The 23,672-nt window shown below is 39.7% G+C and overlaps 1 protein-coding gene across 2 annotated transcripts in view; it reads left to right on the top strand.

Annotated features, from left to right (window-relative positions):
- The window catches only part of FUT10 (fucosyltransferase 10), a 78,306-nt gene extending 58,226 nt beyond the window's left edge, over nt 1-20,080 (top strand). For both annotated transcript variants that reach the window (XM_055334568.1, XM_055334569.1), the window contains 2 exons: nt 8,090-8,925; nt 19,041-20,080. In XM_055334568.1, the coding sequence (XP_055190543.1) occupies nt 8,090-8,925; nt 19,041-19,265 (1,061 nt within the window). In that variant the 3' untranslated portion in view covers nt 19,266-20,080. The remainder of the gene's footprint in view (nt 1-8,089; nt 8,926-19,040) is intronic.
- Nucleotides 20,081-23,672: the final 3,592 nt, after the last annotated feature.

The following is a 23,672-nucleotide window of genomic DNA, read 5'->3' as shown; positions in this document are numbered from 1 at the left end:
ACTAGAAGCCTGGGATGGTGATAACAAGGGGCTAAGAATCGTGAAGAAACACAGTATTTTTAGGAAATCCAAGGAGTAAGTGATCAAGAGAAAACCTGCAACAGAACTTGAAATAATAAGTTGCCATCAGATGGAAGTCTCAAGGTTTTGAAGTGGAGTTCTGTATTAATCATAGTTTGATGGGGAAACAGAAATTGTTCTAGGTGTTTCAGACAATGGAAATTGATTTTGGGGACTGGCGACAAAGGCTTTGTAGAGCTAGTGGAGCAAAAGAAGGGAGGGCAAGATATGCAGGATGAATCACGGGAGACAGCAACTGTCCCTGGGCTGGGGAATCACAAGGGGAGATCCGTTTACCCAGAGTGCAGGACAGCCAGTCTCTGAGGCCCCAGCATTGGAAGTGAGCGGGAACCCGTGAGCTGGCACTCCCAGGTCATTGCCATAGCCGCTGTGGCTGCCACCACAGTCTACCTGGGTAGTGTCTCCATTACAGCTGATGGGGTCACATTCCCAGGGGCTGCTGCTCACTGTGCCATGGGAGAAGCCTTTAGAAAGAGGCTCCTTCTTGTCCTCCCACTTCCTAGTCCCCCTACAGTGCTCCCATAGGCAGGACCTAAATGCACGCCAGTCGGCAAGGGATCCCAAGAAACAAAGTTTGCAGGCTCTCTGCCCCCTTCAGTGCAGAGCTGAACACGCAAAGAGAGGAATGGAGCAAAGAAACTAACAAGCCAGTGACTAACATAACCTCCTTTTAGAAAGAAGAGTTCAGATCCCTCTGTGGTTTCTGTGTTCTGGTTCCCCTTTGTAGCTTGGGAGTACTGTAATCTTGGGCAAAAGCCATTGTACTACAAAGCCTAGTGTTTTAATTTCCGAGGAAATGTGTGGTCCATTGGGGGACATTGGTCTATCTGGTAGAAACTAATCTCTGCTTTAAATTCTCAGCTTTCATGGGGTGCCTTGGTTAAGTGTCTCACTCTAGATTTCTGCTCAGGTCATGATCTCACAGTTGTGTGCTCGAGCCCCACTCAGGGCTCCATGCTCAGTGGGCAGTCTGCTTGTCCCTTTCCCTCTCCCCCTCCCCCAACTTGGGCATGCTCTCTCTCCCTCTCTAAAAATAAATAAGTAGAATCCATAAGTTCTCTTCTTTCATGATGGACTTATATAAAGCATGGACTCATGGTCCATGGTGGAAATTTTAAAAATTTTAAAAGGGTAAAATCTATCATGTGCATGTGATTTTGTTCCCCCATAATAATTTGTAATTGCTATGTTTCAAGTCACTCCAGGGAAAAAATGCACATAAAAAGCAACTTTGTTTACATACAGTGTTGGTTTAACATGCACAAGTTTTATAGATTGCTCAGATTTATAGATGCTAGATCCATGTGCTCTGAGTGTATCTCCTTTATACATTCTGGAGTTGTGTGTTGGAGTTAAGAAAATTTCAAATTGCTGACATAAAATTTCTGTAAGTTTATACTTGGCTCATTGAAGTACGTGTGCCATGTCCCAAAGATTGTGGTTAACCAACCCTGTGATGTATTTTCAAAGGGAAAAAGCAAAGAAAATGTTATACTCAAAGGTGGAGCACCTAGCTTACTCTAAGAGGCTGAAACCAACTTTGGTGGTGATGTCAGTGGGAAAAAAGAAGACACTAAAAGAATTGCTTTAGGGGAAGATGGCTGGTATAGTCAGGGCATGGAATTTGTGATTTTTTCTAGGCTATCCAAGTGAATACTTCTAGCATGCTATTAGATATCTGGTTGAAGCTCAGGGGAACATCTGGATAGAGTATAAATTTGGGATCTATCAGTAAGTAGGTTTGTCTAAAACCTGAGTGTGGATGGGACAACAATCATGTTGGCATATTTTAGAATAAATCACTGAAAAGGAATCATTTTGGGGGAATGTGATTAAAGGAAGTAATCATCCCTGCTCCTCCTCCCTTCTCCTGCCCAACCGTATTAGATGTCATCATTCAGAGATTTTAAATCTGAATTTATGTCCTTGCCCTTGTTATGCTGGAGCATGAATTCTAACCTCCAAGCAACTGTGATTGGGCAGGATGATTGGCAACATAAATTTGGATGATGGACTCTTAGACTCAGCCAAGAGGGATCAACTCTGTCTTCCTCCAGCCATGCTGCTTCACACATGGTGAAGAGTCCATGGACTAAGGTCAGATGCTCACCTGTGGCCACAGAGCCCTTGCCTCTCCCTTAGACATCACACTCCAAGTACCAGGACCCCAGAACTCCCTGCCCCAAAGGCCAAAGTGGAGCCCACTTCCAGCACCTATAGTGACCACTGCTCTGGTTTATCCTCCCAAGCTGCTAGTACCCATGGGCTTCAAGGTTGGCCAGGGGATGACTGCAAAGGTATAGAAAGTAAAAGAAAAGTTTTACACTTGATACTTGTTAAGGTAGATTTTATTTGAGCTACTGTAGTAGAGGAGAGAGACTTCAGTCTAGAAGTGAACTCAACTCTGCATACGGTAAAGAAAGCTGGGGATGTCTAGCCAACAACAGAGTGAGGGGGTCAGTGAATGGAAGGTTACTAAGAGAATAGCAGGGGTAGGAAGATGTTTGCTAAACTGGCTTTAGGATTCATGCTAGAGGCAGGCCAAGGACTTAGACATCAGGTGTGGGGGATGAGGGACTTGGTCAGATATCACAAGAGGCAGGGGATTATCAGCAAACTAATGTGGTGGGGTTCTTTTCTGAATCTGGGCTCTGCAGGCCAAGGGCAGGGCAGCTGGCCATGGTTGAGGCATAGTGAGAGGAGGGCTCAGAGGAGCCTGGTTAAATTTGGGCAGAGAGGGAGTTTTTGTCAGGACACAACTTGAACCTGTGGGTTGAAGTGGCTATGTCCATGATAGGGTCCCTCAATGTGTAGCACAGAGCCAAGGTGGAAGGAAGAGGGGGCCTCTTCCCAGCATTCTAGGATGGGAAGCTGAGCAATCTGAGATTTCTCAATTTGAACTTGGCCTTCCAGCTGCAGATCCCTTTGCAAGATTCTAAAGGCTGATGCCAGCAGGAATGGGGCAGAGCTAGTATGGTGGGCATTCTCAGCTGAGGAACTCAGGAGCTTTAGAAGGTGCCTGGTTGGTGGGGGCAGGGAGGGGCAAGACCCAGGACAGGCCAGGAGAGAACTTCCACCCTCCTGTGGAGGAAGAAGGGAAAATCGTGTTTCCCCTGGGGTGGTGCTGAGTGAGTGGAAGGGAAGATTTGGGGGGGTTAGGTGAGGCTGTCAGCAAGTGAAGAAGAACCTCGCCCTTCTCTTTTCACCCTCTACCAGGCCCCAACGAGAATCAGGACTTAGGACAGAATACTATGAGTATATGTTCTCCACATTTGGTGTGAACTGTGGTTTTGCACATTTAAAAAAAAATCCATGAATATATATATATATGTTAAGGCCTAAGAATAAAACGTTCAACGCTTGTTAGATTGATTTACGGCAGTTGAGTGTTGAGGCATATGGTGCTCGGGACTCTGTACTCTTGCCTCAGACCCATCACTGCCAGGAAGGGGCTGCAGAGTTACTGACTGGCCCAGAGCACAGGCCCAGCAAGGGGGCGTGAGAAATGTCCAGGCCTGGGGCGGGAGGCAGGAGGAACGGATGCCTAACTGAACAGGTCTAGTTAAGAGAGGGCTACATGATATAGAATTGATTAAGGGGCAGGTGAAAGGACTCCTGAAGACAGATGGTAGGAGAAGAGGGGAGAATGCGGATCTCAAAATTAGTATGAGAGCTTTTTGAGTCCAGTGGCCTGCCCAGAGATCCCAATGTGGCTGGAACCAGGCCATCTGCAGATGTGCGTGTATGGCATGCACCTCTACTGCCTTTGGTTAGAATTTAGCCTGGTGTCATCAGGGTATTTCCCAGGTCCCAGCATCATTCCTTCACATTTTTTAGTTAACCCTCAGAATCTTAGAATAAATGACCTACTTGATGGGGTTGTGTGAGGAAGTCAAGAAAATTCATGTGAAATGAGCTTTCCAAATAGTAGTGAACCATGCAAATTCTGGATGGTAATATACAGCCTAAATTGTTTCTACCCCAAAGTTTTAGTTTCTTCTATTGGGATATTCTTGGTGGGGCTGCATTTTGTGGGACACTCAGTTTTATGGGCAGAGTTCTTTTTAAAAACGGATTACCTCTGGAGGACATTTTGGGGTGGGGGGCATTTTTCTTTTCCTGATTAAGGCATGTGTCTTCCCAAGCAGGCTGGGTTTAAGCTGCGTAATATTTTGGCAGATGTGCCTGGGAGCTCCAGGAGCAGGTCATTCAAAAGAATTAGCATTGTAGTCGGGCCAGTGGTCTTTCTGGTCTTTTAGCATTAGCGGGTCTGAAAATTCTGGTTTCCAGCAGGAGGTTTTAGTTCCAGATAAATGACTCAAACTTTGTTAGTAGAGTGGGGTTAATAATACATGTTGCCTACTGTTTTCACCAGTCTGGATGGGAATAATAAAAAAAGAATATATGCCCTTGCAGAAGAAAAGAAGCACATAAACATATCATAAAATATTGTTATCCTTCTGCTTGTTTGCCACTTCAAAGTCAGTCTCTGTAGTTAGCAATCTGGCATCATTTGCCAACATTAATTTTATTCCATTTGTATTCCAAGTTGCAATTCCCTTTACAATGCACTTTAGTGCTTTAGATCTATTTGTCAGCTGTTATTTAAAGGAACAAATGAATTTGTCAAAATTCTGTAAATACAAAATAACCCAGAGAAATGAAAGTTTGAATCCGAAGCTGTTAAATGTAAGAGCCAGTGAAGATGACTGTGTAAAACTAGTGAGCTAACTAATCACCTGCAAGTTAGTCCCATTTTTATGGATTTACTGTAGCTGAATTGACTTGTATTTCTTCAAGTGTTCCAACTCTTGTGACAATGGGCAGTGCCCTGGAGTTGGAAAGAGTGAAATAACTCAGTTGTTTCCTGAGCCATATATAGAAACTGTTCGGTATTGTCATTCATATTCTAGACCATGATCTCTTCAGTGAAATGCAGTTGACCCTTGGACAATGCAGGGGTTGGGGTGCCAGTCCCCTCATACAGCTAAAAATCTGTGTCTAACTTTGGCCTCCCCCCAAAACTTAACTACTAAATCCTACTATTCACTGGAAGCCTTACTGATAATATAAACAGTTGGTTAACACATATTTTGTATTATATACTGTAGTCTTACAACAAAGTTGGCTAGAAAAAATGTTATAAGAGAAACATAAAATGCATTTACTGTATTGTACTGTATTTGTTGAAAAAAAATCCACATGTGAGTGGACTCACAAAGTTCAGGTCTGTGTTGTTGTTGAAGGTCAACTGTATTTTAGATCTGTTATGGTTCTAATTTCAGTATTCTTGAGTGTTGACAATCTGTAGGTGTAGGGGAGGAACTCACTGGGCAAAATGCCGTATTTTTTTTTTTAATCTTTTCCAGAGAATTATAGTTTGGAAGAATCTGATTTTTTTAAAAAACTATTTCAATGTGATTTTGTGTGTATCTGTGTGTGTCATGCATGTATCTTAGGGAAGTAGCTAGGAAATACTTTTTAAGGTAACAATGGGAAATGCTTCTGGAAAGTTAGGTCCTTTTAACTTGGCCTCTGTGAAAGAGGCATCCCCCTACTTTTAAAGAGGGCCCCACTCCTACAAACTAAACAGAATTCAGATGGATATAGTAGAACCTCACACTCTCATTTTTAAAAAGCTGTGTTCTTTTTTAAAGCCTGAATATAAATAAATGTTTCTTGCTTAGATTCTGCAGGCTTTTTTTACTACTACAGATTGCATATGCAAGGGAACCCATGCTCTTGTCCCCTTCCTTCCAACATTGAGGTTCCAGTAGCAACGTGGCTAAAGGTATAATGAGCCGGTAAGCCCTCATCTCCTAGTTATAATGAATGAAGAGTTCATAGCTCGTAATTTGTACCAGTTTCAAGTCCCATTCATATTATCAATAGGATCTGAGTGGACCTAGAAACTGGCCACGGAAAGGTCTAGATCTAGCCATTTTTAGTGCATATTACACTTTGCTGATGTGGACAGGTAGAGATGAAACTCAGGCTCTCTCCATTCTCTGAAGCACAGGTGGCAGGTGGTGTGTCTTGCTGCTTCCCTGCTCTGCATTTGGGATCTTTGCTGAAACATACCCAGGGTGAGGCAAATAAACAATCACCCATGCGCCACATAGCAGCAGCAGATAGCCATTGGTGTCTGACTAACTCTCTCAAGATACCTGTGCCCCTCTCTCCCTGTCAATTCTAGACCCACTTTCGTTTTAATCATACCCCTCCAATCTCAATTTTCCATCTTAATCCCTACCTCTGACTCCTGTGGATTGGACTCTAGTTCTTCCTCTTCCCAGGCAAATGGCCTGGATTCTTCTTCTGCTTTAGTGGACGTTTACATTCTAACTCAAGTGGATGGGTTCTCATTCCCATCGTTGGCCAGTTGACCAGCAACCACTTCATGTGATAAATTGCCTTTCTCCTCAAATTCACTTCTCTTTCACGTCTTCAGGTTTGTCTTTTAACCTTTGCTGACCACCTAACTCTACAGGCCATTGCATTTCAGGTGTGTAGATGAGCATTCTTTTTGATGCTAAAGGTCAAATATAGCAAATGCTAAGTAAACGAATACATAACCATTTTTATATGTTAGTCTTTCATTCCTGATTGTTGAGAATAAAAGCCTGGTATCTAGACCATTATACTTTCTTCAGCAATTTCTCTGTGCTCAGTATATGTCCTCCAAAATAATCTTATTTGATCTTTAATTGTTTAAAAGCCTTTCTTGATGAATTGATTTCTCATTGAAGTACTGTTGGCACCAAAGAGTATATATTTATTTGCGGAAGTGTGCACCGGCATTAAATAATTAATTGTTACGAATTCTACCAGAGAATATGTTTTATTCTGCTGGAAGCATTTATTTGGGCCTTTTTTCCCCCAGTGAATGATGGAAGGGGAATTTATTTGTTTTTTGCCATTTCCTTATGCTTAAAAACTCAAGTAGGGGCTACAAAATCATCAGTGTCAGGAACACTTTAGAAATTCTGCATTATGTATTGCAGTATTATCTTAATCCTTTCTCAGTTATAGAAATAACTTCTTCCTGATTGAGTCTCCATCCACGCTGTCAGGAAACAGCGGCTCACCACATCCATCACTTCTGTCTGCACATGATCGTGTTTCAAAGGTTTCCCAATTAATCCTGTGGAAGCCAGAATCACTCATAATTATAATCCTGTTATGCCTTCTTTATTTCTTGATGTGCTTGTTAATTCATGTCCATCCTGCAGCGGTCTGTAGCATAGTGCTATTATCAGCTGTTTTGTCTTTAAAAGCCTCTTGTCTACCATTGTGACTAAGATTGATTCACTGCACTTTGTTGAAATCGATCATTTTGGATGAAAAGAAATCTATCCTGTATATTTATTATGGCGACTTTTTCATGATTTCACTTTTTTTTTCAGTTCATCAATCTGCCAAGTTGGTTGCTTTCCCCTCTTTGGCTTCCTTTCTCTTGCTCTTTTCTTTTTTAAGAATTGTCTGTTTATTTCTCATGCCCTCTCTTAGACAACACCTGTGGGAAGAAAAGCCAATTGCCAGAGGCGGTGGAATAAATTCTGCCTTTATTTATTTTTTAAAAGATATTATGTATTTATTTGAGACAGAGAGAGAGAGCTCGAGAGAGCACAAGCGGAGATGGGGAGGGGCAGAGGCAGAAGGAGAAGTCGACTCCCCACTAAGAAGGGAGCCCAACACGAGGGCCAAACCCAGGACCCTGGAATCAAGTCCTGAGCCACCCAGGCATCCCGAAATTCTCCCTTTAGAACCAGGCTAGACACTACTCCCATTTCTCTTTTCATAAAATCAGAAAGATGGTCCCTTTCCTTGGTGCTCCTCTCCCTGAGCATTTTTTTAGAGTGAAAGCATCATGACTGAATCCCAGGCAAAATGGTCACATGCTTCTTTGTGGCCTCAGACTTCTCTGTATTCTAATCTTACCAGGTAGATTCCAAGCTGAACACTAAAATTCTCTTGCACACACTAATATTTTTTTTTCTTCTTCTAGGCACTGACTTTAATATAGATAGCTTACCTCTGCCTCGGAAAGCCCACCATGACTGGGCCCTTTTTCATGAAGAGTCTCCGAAAAACAATTATAAGCTCTTTCACAAGCCAGTCATCACCTTGTTCAACTACACAGCCACCTTCAGCCGGCATTCCCACTTGCCACTGACCACCCAGTACTTGGAGGGTGTAGAAGTCCTGAAGTCACTCCGATACCTAGTCCCTTTGCGGTCCAAAAACAACCTTCGAAGAAGACTTGCTCCACTGGTATACATCCAGTCAGACTGTGACCCGCCGTCAGACAGGGACAGCTATGTTCGAGAGCTGATGACTTATATCGAGGTCGATTCCTATGGTGAGTGTTTACGAAACAAAGATCTCCCTCAGCAGCTGAAAAATCCAGCCTCTATGGATGCCGATGGCTTTTATAGGATCATTGCACAGTATAAGTTTATCCTGGCCTTTGAGAATGCAGTGTGTGATGACTACATCACCGAGAAGTTCTGGAGACCTCTGAAACTGGGGGTGGTCCCTGTGTATTATGGGTCTCCCAGCATTGCGGACTGGCTCCCAAGTAACAGAAGTGCTATTCTCGTATCAGAATTTGCTCACCCTAGAGAATTGGCAAATTACATCAGACAACTGGATCACGATGACAGAATGTACGAGGCCTACATAGAATGGAAGCTGAAGGGTGAGGTCTCCAATCAGCGACTTCTCACAGCACTCAGGGAACGGAAATGGGGAGTGCAGGATGTCCACCAGGACAACTACATCGATGCGTTTGAGTGTATGGTGTGCACCAAGGTGTGGGATAACATCCGGCTTCAGGAAAAGGTGAGGAAATCGAGATTTGGCAAAGAGGTGCTAAGAGGGCCCTCTTGATGGTGTCTGCCATTTTGTATCCTTCTGTCCCGGCCACTTCATTCCCGTTAGAGAGGCCAGGCACAGCAGGGAGGTGAGTATTTCATTACTCTCCTTTGAGGATTGTCATGAAGTTTATGAATCATGTCCTTCCCAAAGACCTTCACGTCCCCTTGATTGTTTCTTCTGGAGGATGTCATGCTGCAGATGCTTGCTGGGTAGTGATAGAAATAGGCTGCAGAGGAAGGAAGAAGGCCAAAAAAATTTAAAAATTAAAAAAATTGGATGTTCTGTATCTCATCCACAAAAGTCCTTCAACTTTTCCATCACTTCTCTGGTTTCTGCCAGACCTTACATGCTTGCCTCATAGGTGCTGCTTTGAAACTTTTCATTTCATGTATGCAATGAATTAACATCTCTTTATCTCTCCTTTTCTCTCTCTCTCTCTCTCCTTCCCTCCCTCCCCGCCTCTCATTCTTGCTCTTTCTTTCTGGCACACACATGCTTATCAATATAGAGAAAATGTTCAAATAATGATGGATAATCCTCAAAAGATTTCTTTTTCTTAAATTATTCTATAGAAATTTCTGGAGTCCCTGGATGGTTCAGTTGGTTAAGCGTCTGATTCTCGATCTCTGCTCAGATCTCGATCTCAGGGTCATGAGTTCAAGCTCCGTGTTGGAACCTACTTAAAAAAAACTAAAAAGAAAAGAAATTTCTTAGTAATATCTCCAAATTTCTTGATGCTCTTAACATTTGGTTATTTGATTACTTTACTTATTTTTACAAGGAATGGTCCCACTTAGTATATAACTAGATTTGTTAAAAGGTAATTTACTAGAAGAAAAAGAAAGATTAGCTTTAATTACTTGTGAAATTTAAAAAGAAATGAGATTGGCCACATATACTACTTGGTCATCACCCATTGTTCCCTTACCTGCTCCCATATACACGTAACATTTATCTGAATACTCTGAAGCCAATTTTTGTTAAATATTGAGATGTTTATTTTGGTTAGCATATTAATTTCAGACATAAACCTACACAGTATGTGGAATTATTTTTGTGTATTGCATGTATACTATATAAGGCTTTCATATGCTAACTATGTACGTATTTAGATAATTTTAAAATATTTGCAAGATTATTTTCCTCATTTTAATTATTATAGAAATTTAAGTTATTTTATCTGGTTTTGTATAAGAAATTTTTACTCACAAAATCATTTATTGTGAGTGAAGTTTATTGGTCAGCAACACAAACACTAAATATTACATCATTTTTCTCACATCCTGATTTCCAGCGACTTCCTTTTTCACCTAATTTATAAGGTCACATTACAAAAACCAAAATCCACACACTGCAAAAAAACATGAAAGTAGAGACCACATGAATTACCCATGCTATCCCAATGATTTATTCTAAAAGTCTAACAAAGCAGAAAACAGAACTTCTGAAGGTGATGCTTTGCCCTGCACTACCGATCACAATCCTTACCAAGCTTGGAGATTATAGTTATGGAAAACCGGAGAACTACACATTCCAACTGCTTCTGCATCTCACAGATGCCCTATTGGAGTGATTACTGGGGATTCAAAAAGAGTGTGCAATGACACTGGTAGATAGGTTTTAAAAAATCATAGGAGAATACATCTATTCCTGCATTTCCAACAGAAATAGCTAACTATGGTGTTTCAGAGTGCCAGAAGGCAGTGTAATTGAATGTGCTTCTCCTTGGGGTCTTCGAAGAAAAAGAGATGGAGTAGCTTATCCTCTGGCGTGCTCTTATTCTTCCCAGAGGGGTGGTCAGTGAAGATGATTAAAAGGCTTTACTTGCATTTCAATGGTTGTGCTGCAATTCCTAAATGCTAATGTGCTCATTGAAAAGCAGAACAAAATATACCATGAAAGTAAATTAAAGGGTATTAGACCAGTTCTTTTCACTTGCATTTATTCATTTGTTCTACAAAATTGGTTACAGCTTACATATGGCATGCCTTAAAGTAAGTTATTTATGTGTTTCTTCACTTTTTCTCTTTCAGCCAAAGAAAAGCTAAAAGAAATAATTGGATTCCCTCTAACTCTGATTATTTTTTATCTTGTGCTTGGTAATAATTCAATCATTGTATTTGTGTGTAGAAAATACTATAAGGATGTCAAATGCCTTTCCCCTTCCTCTACTCTGCTCCTCTGCTGCTCTCCCTCCACACAGACCTAGTGAATTATCTATTGCTGTGTAAACAATATTGTCACAGACTTAGTGCCTTCAACAACACATATTTGTCATCTCAAGGCTCTTTGGGTTAGCTCATGGCTTAGGCGGGTCCCCTGGAAGCCTGCAATCAAAGTATCAGTCAGGGCTGTGTGTTCATTGGGAGGCTCAGCTGGGGAAAGTTCTGCTTCTAAACTCACATGCTTTTGGCAGATTCAGTCTCTTGTGGCTGTGGGACTTTCAATGTCTTGATGGCTGGAGGCTGGGGGGTGCCCTTCATCTTTTAGAGGCCATTCACAGTTCCTAGTCATACAGGCTTTCCCAGCATGGCTGCTTGCTTCCTCAAAGCCAGCAAGGGAGTGAGGAGTCCAGCAAGACCAGTGCTACCACCTGTGTGTATATAATCATGGACACATAATCGCATACATTCTTTCACATTTGCCCTATTTTATTGGTTAGAAGCAAGTGGCAAATAACATGGACACATGAGTGGAAAGGGTTACAAGGGCATGGATACCAGGAGGCAGGATTCCTGGGGGCCATCTGCAGTCTGTCCACCACACCTGTTGAATCTGAGTTAGCTTGTATGCTGTGTTGTATGCATTATTTAGGTAAGGGAAAGTCTTTGAATACTGAATTAATTAGTCAGTTAAAGACAATTAGTGGTAAGTGATCCTGTCCTCAAAAAGGCTATAATATAGGTACAACATGGAATCATCACAGATATAACTTTACAGAATTGGGATAAACTTTAAAAAAATAGCTTTGAGATATAATTGATGTACAATGAGCTGCACATATTTAAAGTGTATAGTTTGATTAATTATGACATTTACCTGTGAAACCATCACCACAATCAAGATGACAAACATTTCCAACCTCTTCAAGAGTTTCTTCTTGGCCCTTTTTAGTCCATCTGCTTTGATCTCCTACCTCAGGCAACCTCAACTCTGCTTTGTGTCACTTTTGACAAAGAAGCTAAGTCAGTTTTTTAGAACTCCATATAAATGGATCATATAATGATTCTCTTTTGTGCCTGGCATCTTTCACTCCATATGGTAATGTTGATATTTATCCACAACACCATGTATATCAATAGTTTCTCTTTATTGTTGAAGTTTGCACATACCAAAATGTCCTTATCCATTTACCTGTTGATGGACATTTGAGTTGTTTCCAGTTTCTGGCTGTTACAGTAAAGCTGCTATGAACATTCATGTACAAGTCTTTGTACCGACATAGGCTTTCATGTCTCTTCTGTAAGTACCTAAGAGCAGAATGGTTATGTCATATGGTAGATGTATGTTTAACATTTTAAGAAATTACCAAACTATTTTCCAGAGTTGCTCTATCTTACATTCCCACCAACATTGTATGAGAGTTCTATTCATTAACAGTTGGTGTGGTCAGTCTTTTAGTTTTTGCTATTATGGCAGGTGCATAGTGGTATCTTACTAACATCAATACCTTTTCTGGTGATATGTCTCTTCAAATCTTTGCTCATTTAAACAAATTGAGTTGTCTTGTTAATCTTGAGTTGTAAGAATCCTTTATATAACAAATACTTTCTTCCAGTTTTGGGGTTGTTTTTCCATTTTTTTAACAGTATCTTTTTTTTTTAACAGCATCTTTTGAAATGTAAAGTTTTTAATTTTGATGAAGTCCAGCTCATCATTTTTTTCTCTTATCGTTTGTGGGTTTTTTGTCCTATTTAAAAATCTTTGTGTAACCCAAGATAACTAAGATATGCTTCTTCCTGTTTTATTCTAGAAATTTTGTCCAGCAAGACACTTAGGTCTATAGTCCACTTAGAGTTAATTTTTGTAATGCAGCATAGTATAAGAGTTGAGATTTGTTTATTTAGGTATCCAATAGTATTGACACCATTTGTTGGAAAGATTATTTTTTCCTGATTGAATTACCTTGTTTTTTTTTTTTTTCAGAACTCAATTAGCCGTATATTTGGGTTAATTTCTAGACTGATAAATATGCATATATTTAATTACTACAGCTTCATAATAAGTCTTGAAATCAGATGGTGTCAATCTTTCAATTCGATTCTTTTTCAAAATTGTTTTCACCATTTTAGGTTTTATGCTCTTCCATATAAATTTTAGAGTCAGTTTGCCAATTTATATGAGAAGGCTTGATAGTATTTGCATTGGATTGTGTTGAGCGTATGTATTAATTTGGAGAGAACTGACAATATTGAGATATTTAATCCAGAGGAATGATATATCTTATCCATTTATTTAGATCCTCTTTAATTCATCTAGACATTACTTTGTAGTTCTTTGTGTACAGGTTTTAACTCTTTGGTCAAATTTGTCCCTAAGTAGTTCACATTTTTTGATACTATAGTAAAAGCTATTTTTTAAAAAACTTTATTTCCTGATCATTTGCTGCTAGTCCGTAGAAGTAAAATCGATTTTGTACGTTGACTTCATCGACTGCAACTTTATTAGTTACACTGATTAATTCTATATCTTTTAAACAGATTCCTTAGGATTTTTTTTGCATAAATGATCATATCATTTAAAAAAAAAAGATGATTCTACTCTGACTTCCGATCTCTATTTGCCTTTTATTCTTTCTCTTTTTCCTCCTTGCTGCACTAAGACCTTTATTATAATTTTGAATAGTGCTGTTGGGACCATATGTCTTCACCTTGTTCCCTGTCATAGAAAGAAAACTTTATCATGGTTTATGACATTAACTGTAGGATTTTGGTTGACGCCCTTTATCAAATTGAGAAAGTTTCCTTCTATTCTTACTTAGATGAGAATTTTTATCATAAGTGGATTTGGAATTTGTTAAATGGTTTACTACATCCTTTGGGATGATCATATGGTTTTTCTTTTTTAGTTTATTTAATAGTGAGTTACAGTGATGATTTTTGGAGGTTAAACTGACCTTGTTTTCTTGAGATAAACTTCACGTTATAACACATTATCCTTCTCATTTATTGTTGGATTTGAATTGCTAAAGTTTTTGTTAGGAATTTTTGCATCCGTGTTCATGAGGTATACTGTTCCATATTTTTCTCCTATGCGTTCGTTGGCTAGTTTTCATATGTGGTAATGCTGGTCTCATGCTCCCTTTTCTTGTGTTTTCTGAGAGGTTGTGTAGAATTGGTATTATTTTTTCCTTACATATTTTCTTTTTTAAGATTTTATTTATTTATTCATGAGAGACACAGAGAGAGAGAGGCAGAGACACAGGCAGAGGGAGAAGCAGGCTCCATGCAGGGAGCTCGACATGGGACTGGATCCCAGGTCTCCAGGATCAGGCCCTGGGCTGAAGGCGGCGCTAAACCGCTGAGCCACCTGGACTGCCCTTTCCTTACATATTTTGTTGAATTTACTAGTAAGTCATCAATACCTAGGGTGTTGTGTGTGTGTGTGTGTGTGTGTGTGTGTGGGAAGGTTTTTAAGTATAAACTGAATTGTTTTTAATAGATATAAAACTATTCCTGTTACTCATTGCATTTTGAGTGAACTTTTGGTAGATTGTGTCTTCTAAGGAATTTTTTTTCATTTTATTCAACTTGTGAAATTGACTGGCATACCATTATTAGTATTCCTTTATCCTTTTAATGTCTGTAGTCTATATGTCCCCTCTGTCATGTCTGATATTAATTTATGTCTTTTCTTTTTTTCCATGACTAATCCAAATAGAGGTTTATCCATTTCATTGATCTATTCAAATAATTTTAGCTATTGATTTCTCTGATTATTTTTTTATTTCTTTATATCTTAATGATTTCTGTTCTCTATTATTTTAATTATTTTTAATTTGGACTTAATTTTCTCTCTTTCAAATTTATGGTAGAAACTTGGGCCATTGATTTTAAATCTTTATACTTTCATAATATACATGTTTTTTTTTAATTTTTTATTTTTTATTTATGATAGTCACACACACAGAGAGAGAAAGAGGCAGAGACATAGGCAGAGGGAGAAGCAGGCTCCATGCACCGGGAGCCCGACATGGGATTCGATCCCGGGTCTCCAGGATCGTGCCCTGGGGCCAAAGACAGGCGCTAAACCGCTGCACCACCCAGGGATCCCCATAATATACACGTTTAATGCTATAAGTTTCCCTCTAATTCCTGCTTGATCTACCTGCTACAAATTTAGGTTATCATGTTAATGTTAAATCGGTTTAAAATATTTTCAGTCCTCTGTTCTGCTCCAAATCTTCCTCCTGGGCAACTGATGGAGGTCCCTGGGAAAGGGCCTTTTTTTTTTTTTTTTTAAGATTTTTGAAAAATTTATTTGTTCATGAGAGACACACAGAGAGAGGAAGAAACATAGGCAAAGGGAGAAGCAGGCACCCCATGGGGAGCCCAATGCCAGACTCGATCCCAGGACTCTGGGATCATGCTCTGAGCCAGAGGCAGGCACTCAACTACTGAGCCAACCCAGGCATCCCAGGAAAGAGCTTTTGAGTGGCTTTGAACTCTTTTGTGTCTGGGGCTTCTATGTATTCCAAACTGTCACTGTAGTCCATACTTCACCTTTAAGAATTTGTTAAAAATGTAACTGATTTCTTATTACCTATTTGTATGAGAGGTAGGTAATAAGAAATCTTTCTCCTGTATTCTGTCAAAGGTTGAACAGATTATGTATCCATCTCTTAGAACATCTTGTTATTATGGAATTCAGTTTACTTGGTTGCTGTGTGGTTTCAGTTCCCTGATGGGCTCAAGAGAAGTTATGAATTTATAGATTGTTTCACGTTGTCCTTATTGTTAGAATGGGAGCCATGTTCTCTTTGGAAGCAAAGTATTTGTTAATCATATGTTAGAAATAGCTTGTTTTTCTGCCCAGAACCCCAGCTGGAAAGTCAATTTGGGATGCTGAAATTTAGTTACTTCTAAAATGTCATAACTATTTCATCAAACACACTCCCTTCAGGTCATACTGTGAAATATTTCTACAAGAACACTAACTTCTAAGAGTCCATTTCATAAAATTCTTTTCTTTGTAATATCACCTCAGATGCAACTTTGTTCTACACTTTTGAATGGACTCTTTTGTGAGCAGGCAAGGAAACAGCATTATTACTGGCTTTCTTATATAAACAGTTATGCAAGGTCAGGGTTGGGAAGGCCATCCAACGGTAAGTGGTCAATATGGCTACCAGCTGACTGGTGATTCAAAGATAATGAACAACTCATTTGCTAATGATCTTGGAACATTTCTGGTGTTGGTGATTTCATTATTTTTTAAGGTAGCCCATTTAATCTTTTGTTATTTTTGACAGTTATATTTTTCTTTGTTTTGAACCCACACTTTCCCTTCTATAGTCCATTTTTAGCTACTTGCTTCTCACTCTTTAATTCATTGGGCTATATAGCCTTGCATCTGGACCTATTAGTCAATAAATGTGAGCAGTGGCTTCTCAAAAGTTGTTTCATGGTAATCATTTTGAGTCCTCCTTACTTGATTCTGTTCTACTCTTCCTCCAAATACAGTCTCTACTTAGCCATGAACTCTGGCTAAAGTAACCCCAATTTTGAGCCTACTTCTGGTCTTTGAAAAAAAAATTGGTATTATTTTATATTGGTGTTTAGACTTCCCAGATTTTAAGTCTTAGCATTTCCTAATAGTGGTTTGCTATTTGGATTTGTGTTCTGGTTCTCTGTGCTCAGTGTTGTCTTGGTAAAGAAACTGCTTTAATTCCAGACCTTTGGAAGCCAAGCTCCATGATCATTTGTCAGCGGTCCCCAAGAGCAGGGAGGATTTGGGCAACTGTATCCTTGGCCCTCTTCCAAACACATTAATTCCGTCTTCTACTTAGAGTCCCTTCAGATGCTTGAAAGCTTTATATGCATTCTAGATCATCTCTTTTACAGGCTGCACCCTAGTATCTTCTAATATACTTCCTAGCATAGTAGAGGTTCAACAAAGAGAATGTGTTGATCCAACCATAGGTAGGTACCCAAATTGTTACATTTCCAAATTGATTTTTCTACTCTGCTTTCTAAATTTCTGATGGATGAAGATTCTAATTAATACAAATTCAACACATTATAAACCCTACTATCTTCACATTAAAAATTTTAGAAAAAGATACCTATGGACACAGCTTAAACTATTAAATAGTTCTGCAAAGTTAAAAAAGAGAGCAGTCTTTTACTTTCCCCCTTCCTTTCTCCCCAGTAGCAATCTGTTACCACCACAATCACTATTTTGATATTTACTCATTGTTTCTAAAGAACATGCTTATACACTCACTTTCTTTTGATGTTCAGTGTTTATGGGATCATGAGTATGTACCTGCTATTCTGAGATGAACCATGTAGTGTACTATGATTTGTATCCCTGGCCTGGACAAGCTTCTTTTTTCCTTCTTGTTTGCCTCTTGCTGGATTATTTTTCTATGTAGGTATCACTCATTCAATCCTTGTTGATTGTTTAACACTCCTTTGAAGATGTTCAGAAGTACCAGGAATCTACATTTCATCTTGTTGGAGAAATAGCTCACAGAGCCTTCTGACCCTCCCCAGTGTGTGGGCTGCCTTCTACCAGCTCATAGAGCACAAGTCAGAGCTCCCTTCCCCAGCACTTGGGGATTTTCCTTTCTTATCTTTTTCTGACACATCTCTTTTATGTTTTTCTCCCTTTTCCTTAGTTTGCTTTTTTGTTTGATCCTACCCTCGTACACCTTTCCGAGAAGGGATATGTGAGGATGTCTAAAATGACTTCATTCTACTCAAACATTTAAGCAATAGCTTAGCTGAGTGTAAACTATCCATTTTTCTTAGAATTTGGAGGCATTTTGCATCACCTTTTAAAAGACTTTTAATTTTGAAATGATTTTAGATTGACAGTAGAGTTACAAAGATAGTACAGAGTTCCTGTACACTCTGTATCTGGCTTGCCCTGTTGTTAACATTGTACATCACCGTGGTACATTTGTCAATACTTCAGAAATTAGTGTTGGCCCACTGCTATTAACTGACCTGCAGACTTTGGTCATATTTCACCAGTTTTTCCACTAACATCCTTTTGTTATCCTTTGTTCCAGGATCAAATCCAAGATATCAGGTTGAAATTAGCTCTCATGTCTCCTTAGTCTCCTCCAAACTATGATCAGTTGTTCAGTTTTGTGATTTTTAAGAGCTTTGAAACTGTGGAGAAGCACTGGTCAGTATTTTTGCAGACCGGCCCTCCATGGATTTGTCTGATGTCTTCTCATGTTAAAATGCTGGTTACAGATTTGAGGGACTATCACTGCAGTGGTGAAAGAACCCTTCATACCATATCAGGGGATACACCATATCAAAGTGAACTATTACTGGCAATGTTAACTTTGATCACTTGGTTAAGGTGGTATCTGCTAGGTTTTTCTCTGTGAGTTTACTAGTTTTCCCATGCCATTAGGCAAGTCACTAAGTCCACGCCGTGCTCAAAGGGAGAGAAATTAAGTTCCACCTCCTTGGGAGAGAAATGCCAGACAATTTGTGGACCTCAGTCAAAACCACTGTGATAACAAATAAATATTTGAAGGGGGAGGTATTTTGAGCTATGCAAGTATTCTTTTTCTCCTTAAAGTTTTCCCCACTAATGTTAGCAATCATCAGTTATCTCACCATTGCTTTTTAACTTCCAGTGTTACTGTCGGTAGAGCCTAACAGCTGGTCCTCAGAATTAGACTTTTCCTTGCAAGGAGGTTGTAGCATCTCTTCCTTCTTTCCTGTGTCCTGGAATTTCATAAAAATGTTTGGCAAGAGACTATTTGTATTGCCATGGTGTGAAGATATCTGCTTTAAAGGAAAAGTATATGTTGGGTTCTGTTATTTTGAGATAGGAACACAGGACTTGTACTTTCTTATATTTTTAATTCTTCTTTCCTTTCTCTCACACAGGGCTTACCACCCAAGAGATGGAAGGCAGACGTTAGCCACCTGAGTTGCCCGGAGCCTGCCGTGTTTGCTTTCTCACCTCTGGCTCCACATTGGAGCTCTTTGCGGGAGATGTGGATTCCAAGCTTTGAGCAATCCAAGAAAGAAGCCCAGGCACTGAGGTGGCTGGTTGATAGGAATAAAAATTTTTCAGCTCAAGAGTTTTGGGCCCTAGTATTCAAGGACTAATTTCTAAAAGTATCAGAATGATATAGACTAGAGATATCTTGAGGTTTATTTTCTAGGTTGCCTTAATATATGAATATCATAGCTACTTTGTTGACTATCCCTTAGGATAAGGATTAAGTGCCATAGTACTCATAATGAGTGCTCTCAGATCATGGCTGTGAATTACCCTTAGGGGTCACCTCTATATTTTTTATACTAAAAAAGTAAATATTTCTTATGGACACTTGTCACCTTCAGTTTACATATCTGTACTGATGTACCTGCTGCCTTTTGTGGAAATTCAGCTAATGTGGAGCGAGTACTCCCCTCACTGCAAGGGAGGCAGAGGGTGGAGCTGTGGAATCTTGATACTCACCTCACTGTCTGCAGTTTATTAGTAATTTGGCAAGCCCAGTGTCCTGATGCTGAGCATGAACATGAAATGCATTAGAACTTGGCAATGAGAGATTCCATCTGTTGGTTTCCAGGGATGAATGAGTAATAAAAGCTGTGTGAATTTTATCCGCTTTTTCTCTTCAAGTCAGAAGAACGTATACATCTACCTTCTGCTTACTCTTACTACCTCTCTTCCTTCTTTTCATCTTGCCCTGCATCCTGTCCCACTTTCCTCCCAAAGTGGAATGTCTTATGAAGATGTGCCTCCTCCTTGTGTGTTTTGAAAGGTGAGATGTTCTCAATTGTCCCTCATACTGCAGAGCAGAATAATAATCATATGTTCCAGGCTGGACACCCTGTACTTTTCGATCAATATAAGGGTGGAAGTGAGTGCCCTCAGGAACTCCAGTTGTTTTGAAAGTGATTTTTCCTTTCCTTTCTTTTTTTTTTTTAAGATTTTATGTATTTATTCATGAGAGACAGAGAGAGAGAGAGAGACAGAGACACAGGCAGAGGGAGAAGCAGGCTCCATGCAGGGAGCCCGACGTGGTACTCGATCCCGGGTCTCCAGGATCACGTCCCGGGCTGAAGGCGGCGCTGAACCACTGGGCCACCGGGGCTGCCTTCTTTTCTTTTGTTTTCTTTTCTTTTCTTTCTTTTTTTTTTCTTTTCTTTTCTTTAAAAGATTTTATGTATTTATTCATGAGAGACACAGAGAAAAAGGGAGAGACACAGGCAGAGGGAGAAGCAAGCTCCCTACTGTGGGACTCCATTCCAGGACCCCAGGATCATGCCCTGAGCCAAAGGCAGATGCTCACAACCACTGAGCCACTCAGGTGCCCCTGATTTGTCTTTTCTTAGGATGATATACAGCCTGTAATAGTGGTCAGCCCACTCTAGTTGATGAGCATTCCCTGTCATTTCTGATCCTGTCAGAGAGAAGGTTTGGCCGTCTTGTTGAGAGCATCCACTGGAGCTCCATGAAAGAAGAGGGGAAAAGAGTAGCTCACATTTTCTTCCCATGTGAGGGGGGAAGGCTTTTAGAGGATACTAAAACCTCTTGCCACCAGACGAGTCATGTCTTTGGTGCTGTTTATTGTGGAAAGATGTAAGCACCGAAGGACAGGGAGAGTCCTTAATTCTCATGTCCCCAGTGTGATGTATAGGAGAAATTCAGGTTGGGTCCCGTGGTGCCAGTCCCCCCTTTACCCAGTCCAGTGGCTTTATGTGCCAGCATGAGCAATATCTTTCATGGGTAGTGCTCTCTCTGGCTGTGCTGGAGGAATGAGGATAGAAACCAGCACCTGCTCTTAGAAGCAGGAAAGGTCACGTTGCTGGGTGGGAGAAGGTTCTATGACTGGGTTTTTCTCAATCCCAGCACTGCCATTAAGTGAATGTGATTTGGTACCAATCTCTGAACCTCCCTGAACTTTAGTTTTTATACCTAAGAAGAAGTGATTGGGCTGGTCATTGTTCTTTTATGTGTAATGTTCTTTATCAAAATTAAGAAGTTTGATTTTGTTTTTAGATGTTTTTACTTAGGCAGTTCACAAGTCATTTAGAACCACTGCATAGTTTTCAAAGGAAGAAAGCTCTTTGGAGGAAGAAGTATACTTCTTGGGTAGTATTAGGAATAGAAAGTAGGTTATCTCTGCCATTTTTTTCTGATATTATCCAAAAGGAAAGCATTGGAAAGAGGTATTGCTTGTTACAGACCAGATTTTAAATTGTATATTGAGTGATTTTTGTTGTTGTACTCTTCAGAGAAAGCCCAGGATGTGCATCTGGTAAGTTATTATCCGAAATCTCCAGTTGTCCATAAATGCCTTAAAACAGATACCCAGTGCTCATATGCTGCACGTATGTTTTAAACCTCAACATTGCATGTAGTTTTGTTCTCTCTTGGTTCTTCATCAGGACTCCATAGATAAAACTCTCCCTAAACTTTTCTCAAGTACGTACCCCTGAACACACTTAGTGAAATGAAATAATCGGTCATTTAATGTGGCATAAACATCTTGTGGGAGAAGAGGTCGGAAGAGAGGGAGTTCCATAGGATTGAAAATGTTTCAACGAAAATAAATTAGGAGTTTTTTTGGGACTCTATGAGTATCTGTAGATTTGAGACTTTATCATTATTATTATTATTTTGTTTAACACATACATCTATAATAGGATTTTCATTAATAAGATGGTACCTGCATGTACGATAATTGCTATCATGGAGTGAGGGGCATGGCCCCACTGTACCAGGATTCTTATCTTCAAATAGGGAGCTGTGTGTTTTTGAGTTCCATGTCAGTGACATTGTATTTGTTGATCCCATGAGGCCACACCTTTCTTTTGACTTTACTGTCTCCATTTGTGAACTCTGATTAACAGAGAGTCCTGTCTCACAGGGCGACTATGAGGAATGGCTCATGGCTGTGAAGGTAGATAGAAACCTTTTCAGAAATGTTGAAGGAAGTGCTCACTAATGCTAGTCAGCAGTCTTCACATGTTCATCTGAAAATGAGGTAACTTTGACCTTTGACCATGGAGAATTTTAAAATTTCAGAAACTGATTGTGGACTGGCTAATTTGTTGCTAAAAAGAACTAGAGTCTAGTAACTAGAGTATCAATTGAATTGTTGTCATTATTAGTACAGATTGAATACATATAGTGTCGTACCCACTACTAGGAAGTAGAAGACATAAGCAAAAATGAACATCATTGCTCTGAGTTACACATTGTAAATTACACATAAGAGAGCAAGCCTAATCTCTATAAAACACTGTACAAATCCAAGCATAGTGCATATCTGAAGTTGAAATGTCCAGCATAATACTGTACATTTAAAAAAATCATTAGTGTCACTCGTAATTCCTGCTGAAGATGACATGGCATTAGGGGAATCCAATGTAGAGTAATTTTCAGTGAGTGATATTATCTAAAGCATCATGGATACAACTCTACATAAATGACATGTCTTTCTTGGAATCTTCAAAATATAAAATGTAGAAGTTCACAGGCTGAGAATAATGGTGTTTAGTTTTTATTTCAAATAACTTTGCAATCCCGAATGTTCTGTAAAGAACTTTCTTACCCTTCTTTAGGGAATTTCTTTGCTTTGTTTTCACTTTTGTTGTTGTTGTTAGTGATACTGTTTTTACTGCATAATTCTAATATCAACGTATATCTTTAATTTCTTCTGATTACAGAAATAAAAATGCTTACAAAACTTGGAAAATTGAATTATGAATATATCATCTAAAGATGATATCTTGGGGGCACCTGGGTGGCTCCATCGGTTAAGTGTCTGATTCTTGATTTTATCTCAGCTCATGATATCAGGGTCATGGGATTAAACCCCTATTTGGGCTCTGCACTCAGCAGGGAGTCTGGTGGAGATTATCCTTCTCCCTCTCTCTCCGCCCCTCCCACTCATGCTCTCTCTCTCTCTCTTTCTCTCTCTAATAAATTAATAAATCTTTAAACAAAAAGAAAGATGGTAACTTGGCCAAGTTATTTGGCTGTTCTAAGCTTCAGTTTGCTCACCAGGAAAAGCTTATTAAGTGTCCAACTGCTCTATGAGGTTGTAAAGTGTAAAAAGCCAGTATTCAGACTTCATTCCATAAATGCTAGCTGTAACTCTTACGGCTCTCTGTGGTTATCACCCTTTGTTTGTGATGACCTTGATTGAGATTTACACAGAACAAAGGAATGGCTAATCATAGTACCAGCGATGATGGTACCCTTATAAATGGTACTAAATAAACTAAATGTTCTCCGTTTAGTTATCTGATACATATTGTTATGAGATAGGCATTGTGCTTTGCATGTTAGCAGATGCAAATCAGACATGGGAGAGGGCTATGAAGGGTTCTGGGTAAGGCTTTGTGATATTATGATTGTATTAAAGCCAGGGACCTAGGAATGCTCAAATTGTACTGTCTCTCCCCTTCATGGGATTTCTGATGGAGTTTTACACTAAGCTCCTAATAGAGTAATGGAAATCAAACAACTTTTTATAGTAGCTGTGCAAACCCAGC

Source organism: Nyctereutes procyonoides, unplaced genomic scaffold, assembly GCF_905146905.1.
Source record: "Nyctereutes procyonoides isolate TBG_1078 unplaced genomic scaffold, NYPRO_anot_genome, whole genome shotgun sequence".
NCBI lineage: Eukaryota > Metazoa > Chordata > Mammalia > Carnivora > Canidae > Nyctereutes > Nyctereutes procyonoides.
Note: the sequence above shows the minus strand (reverse complement) of the source record. Positions and strands in the feature narration are given on the sequence as shown.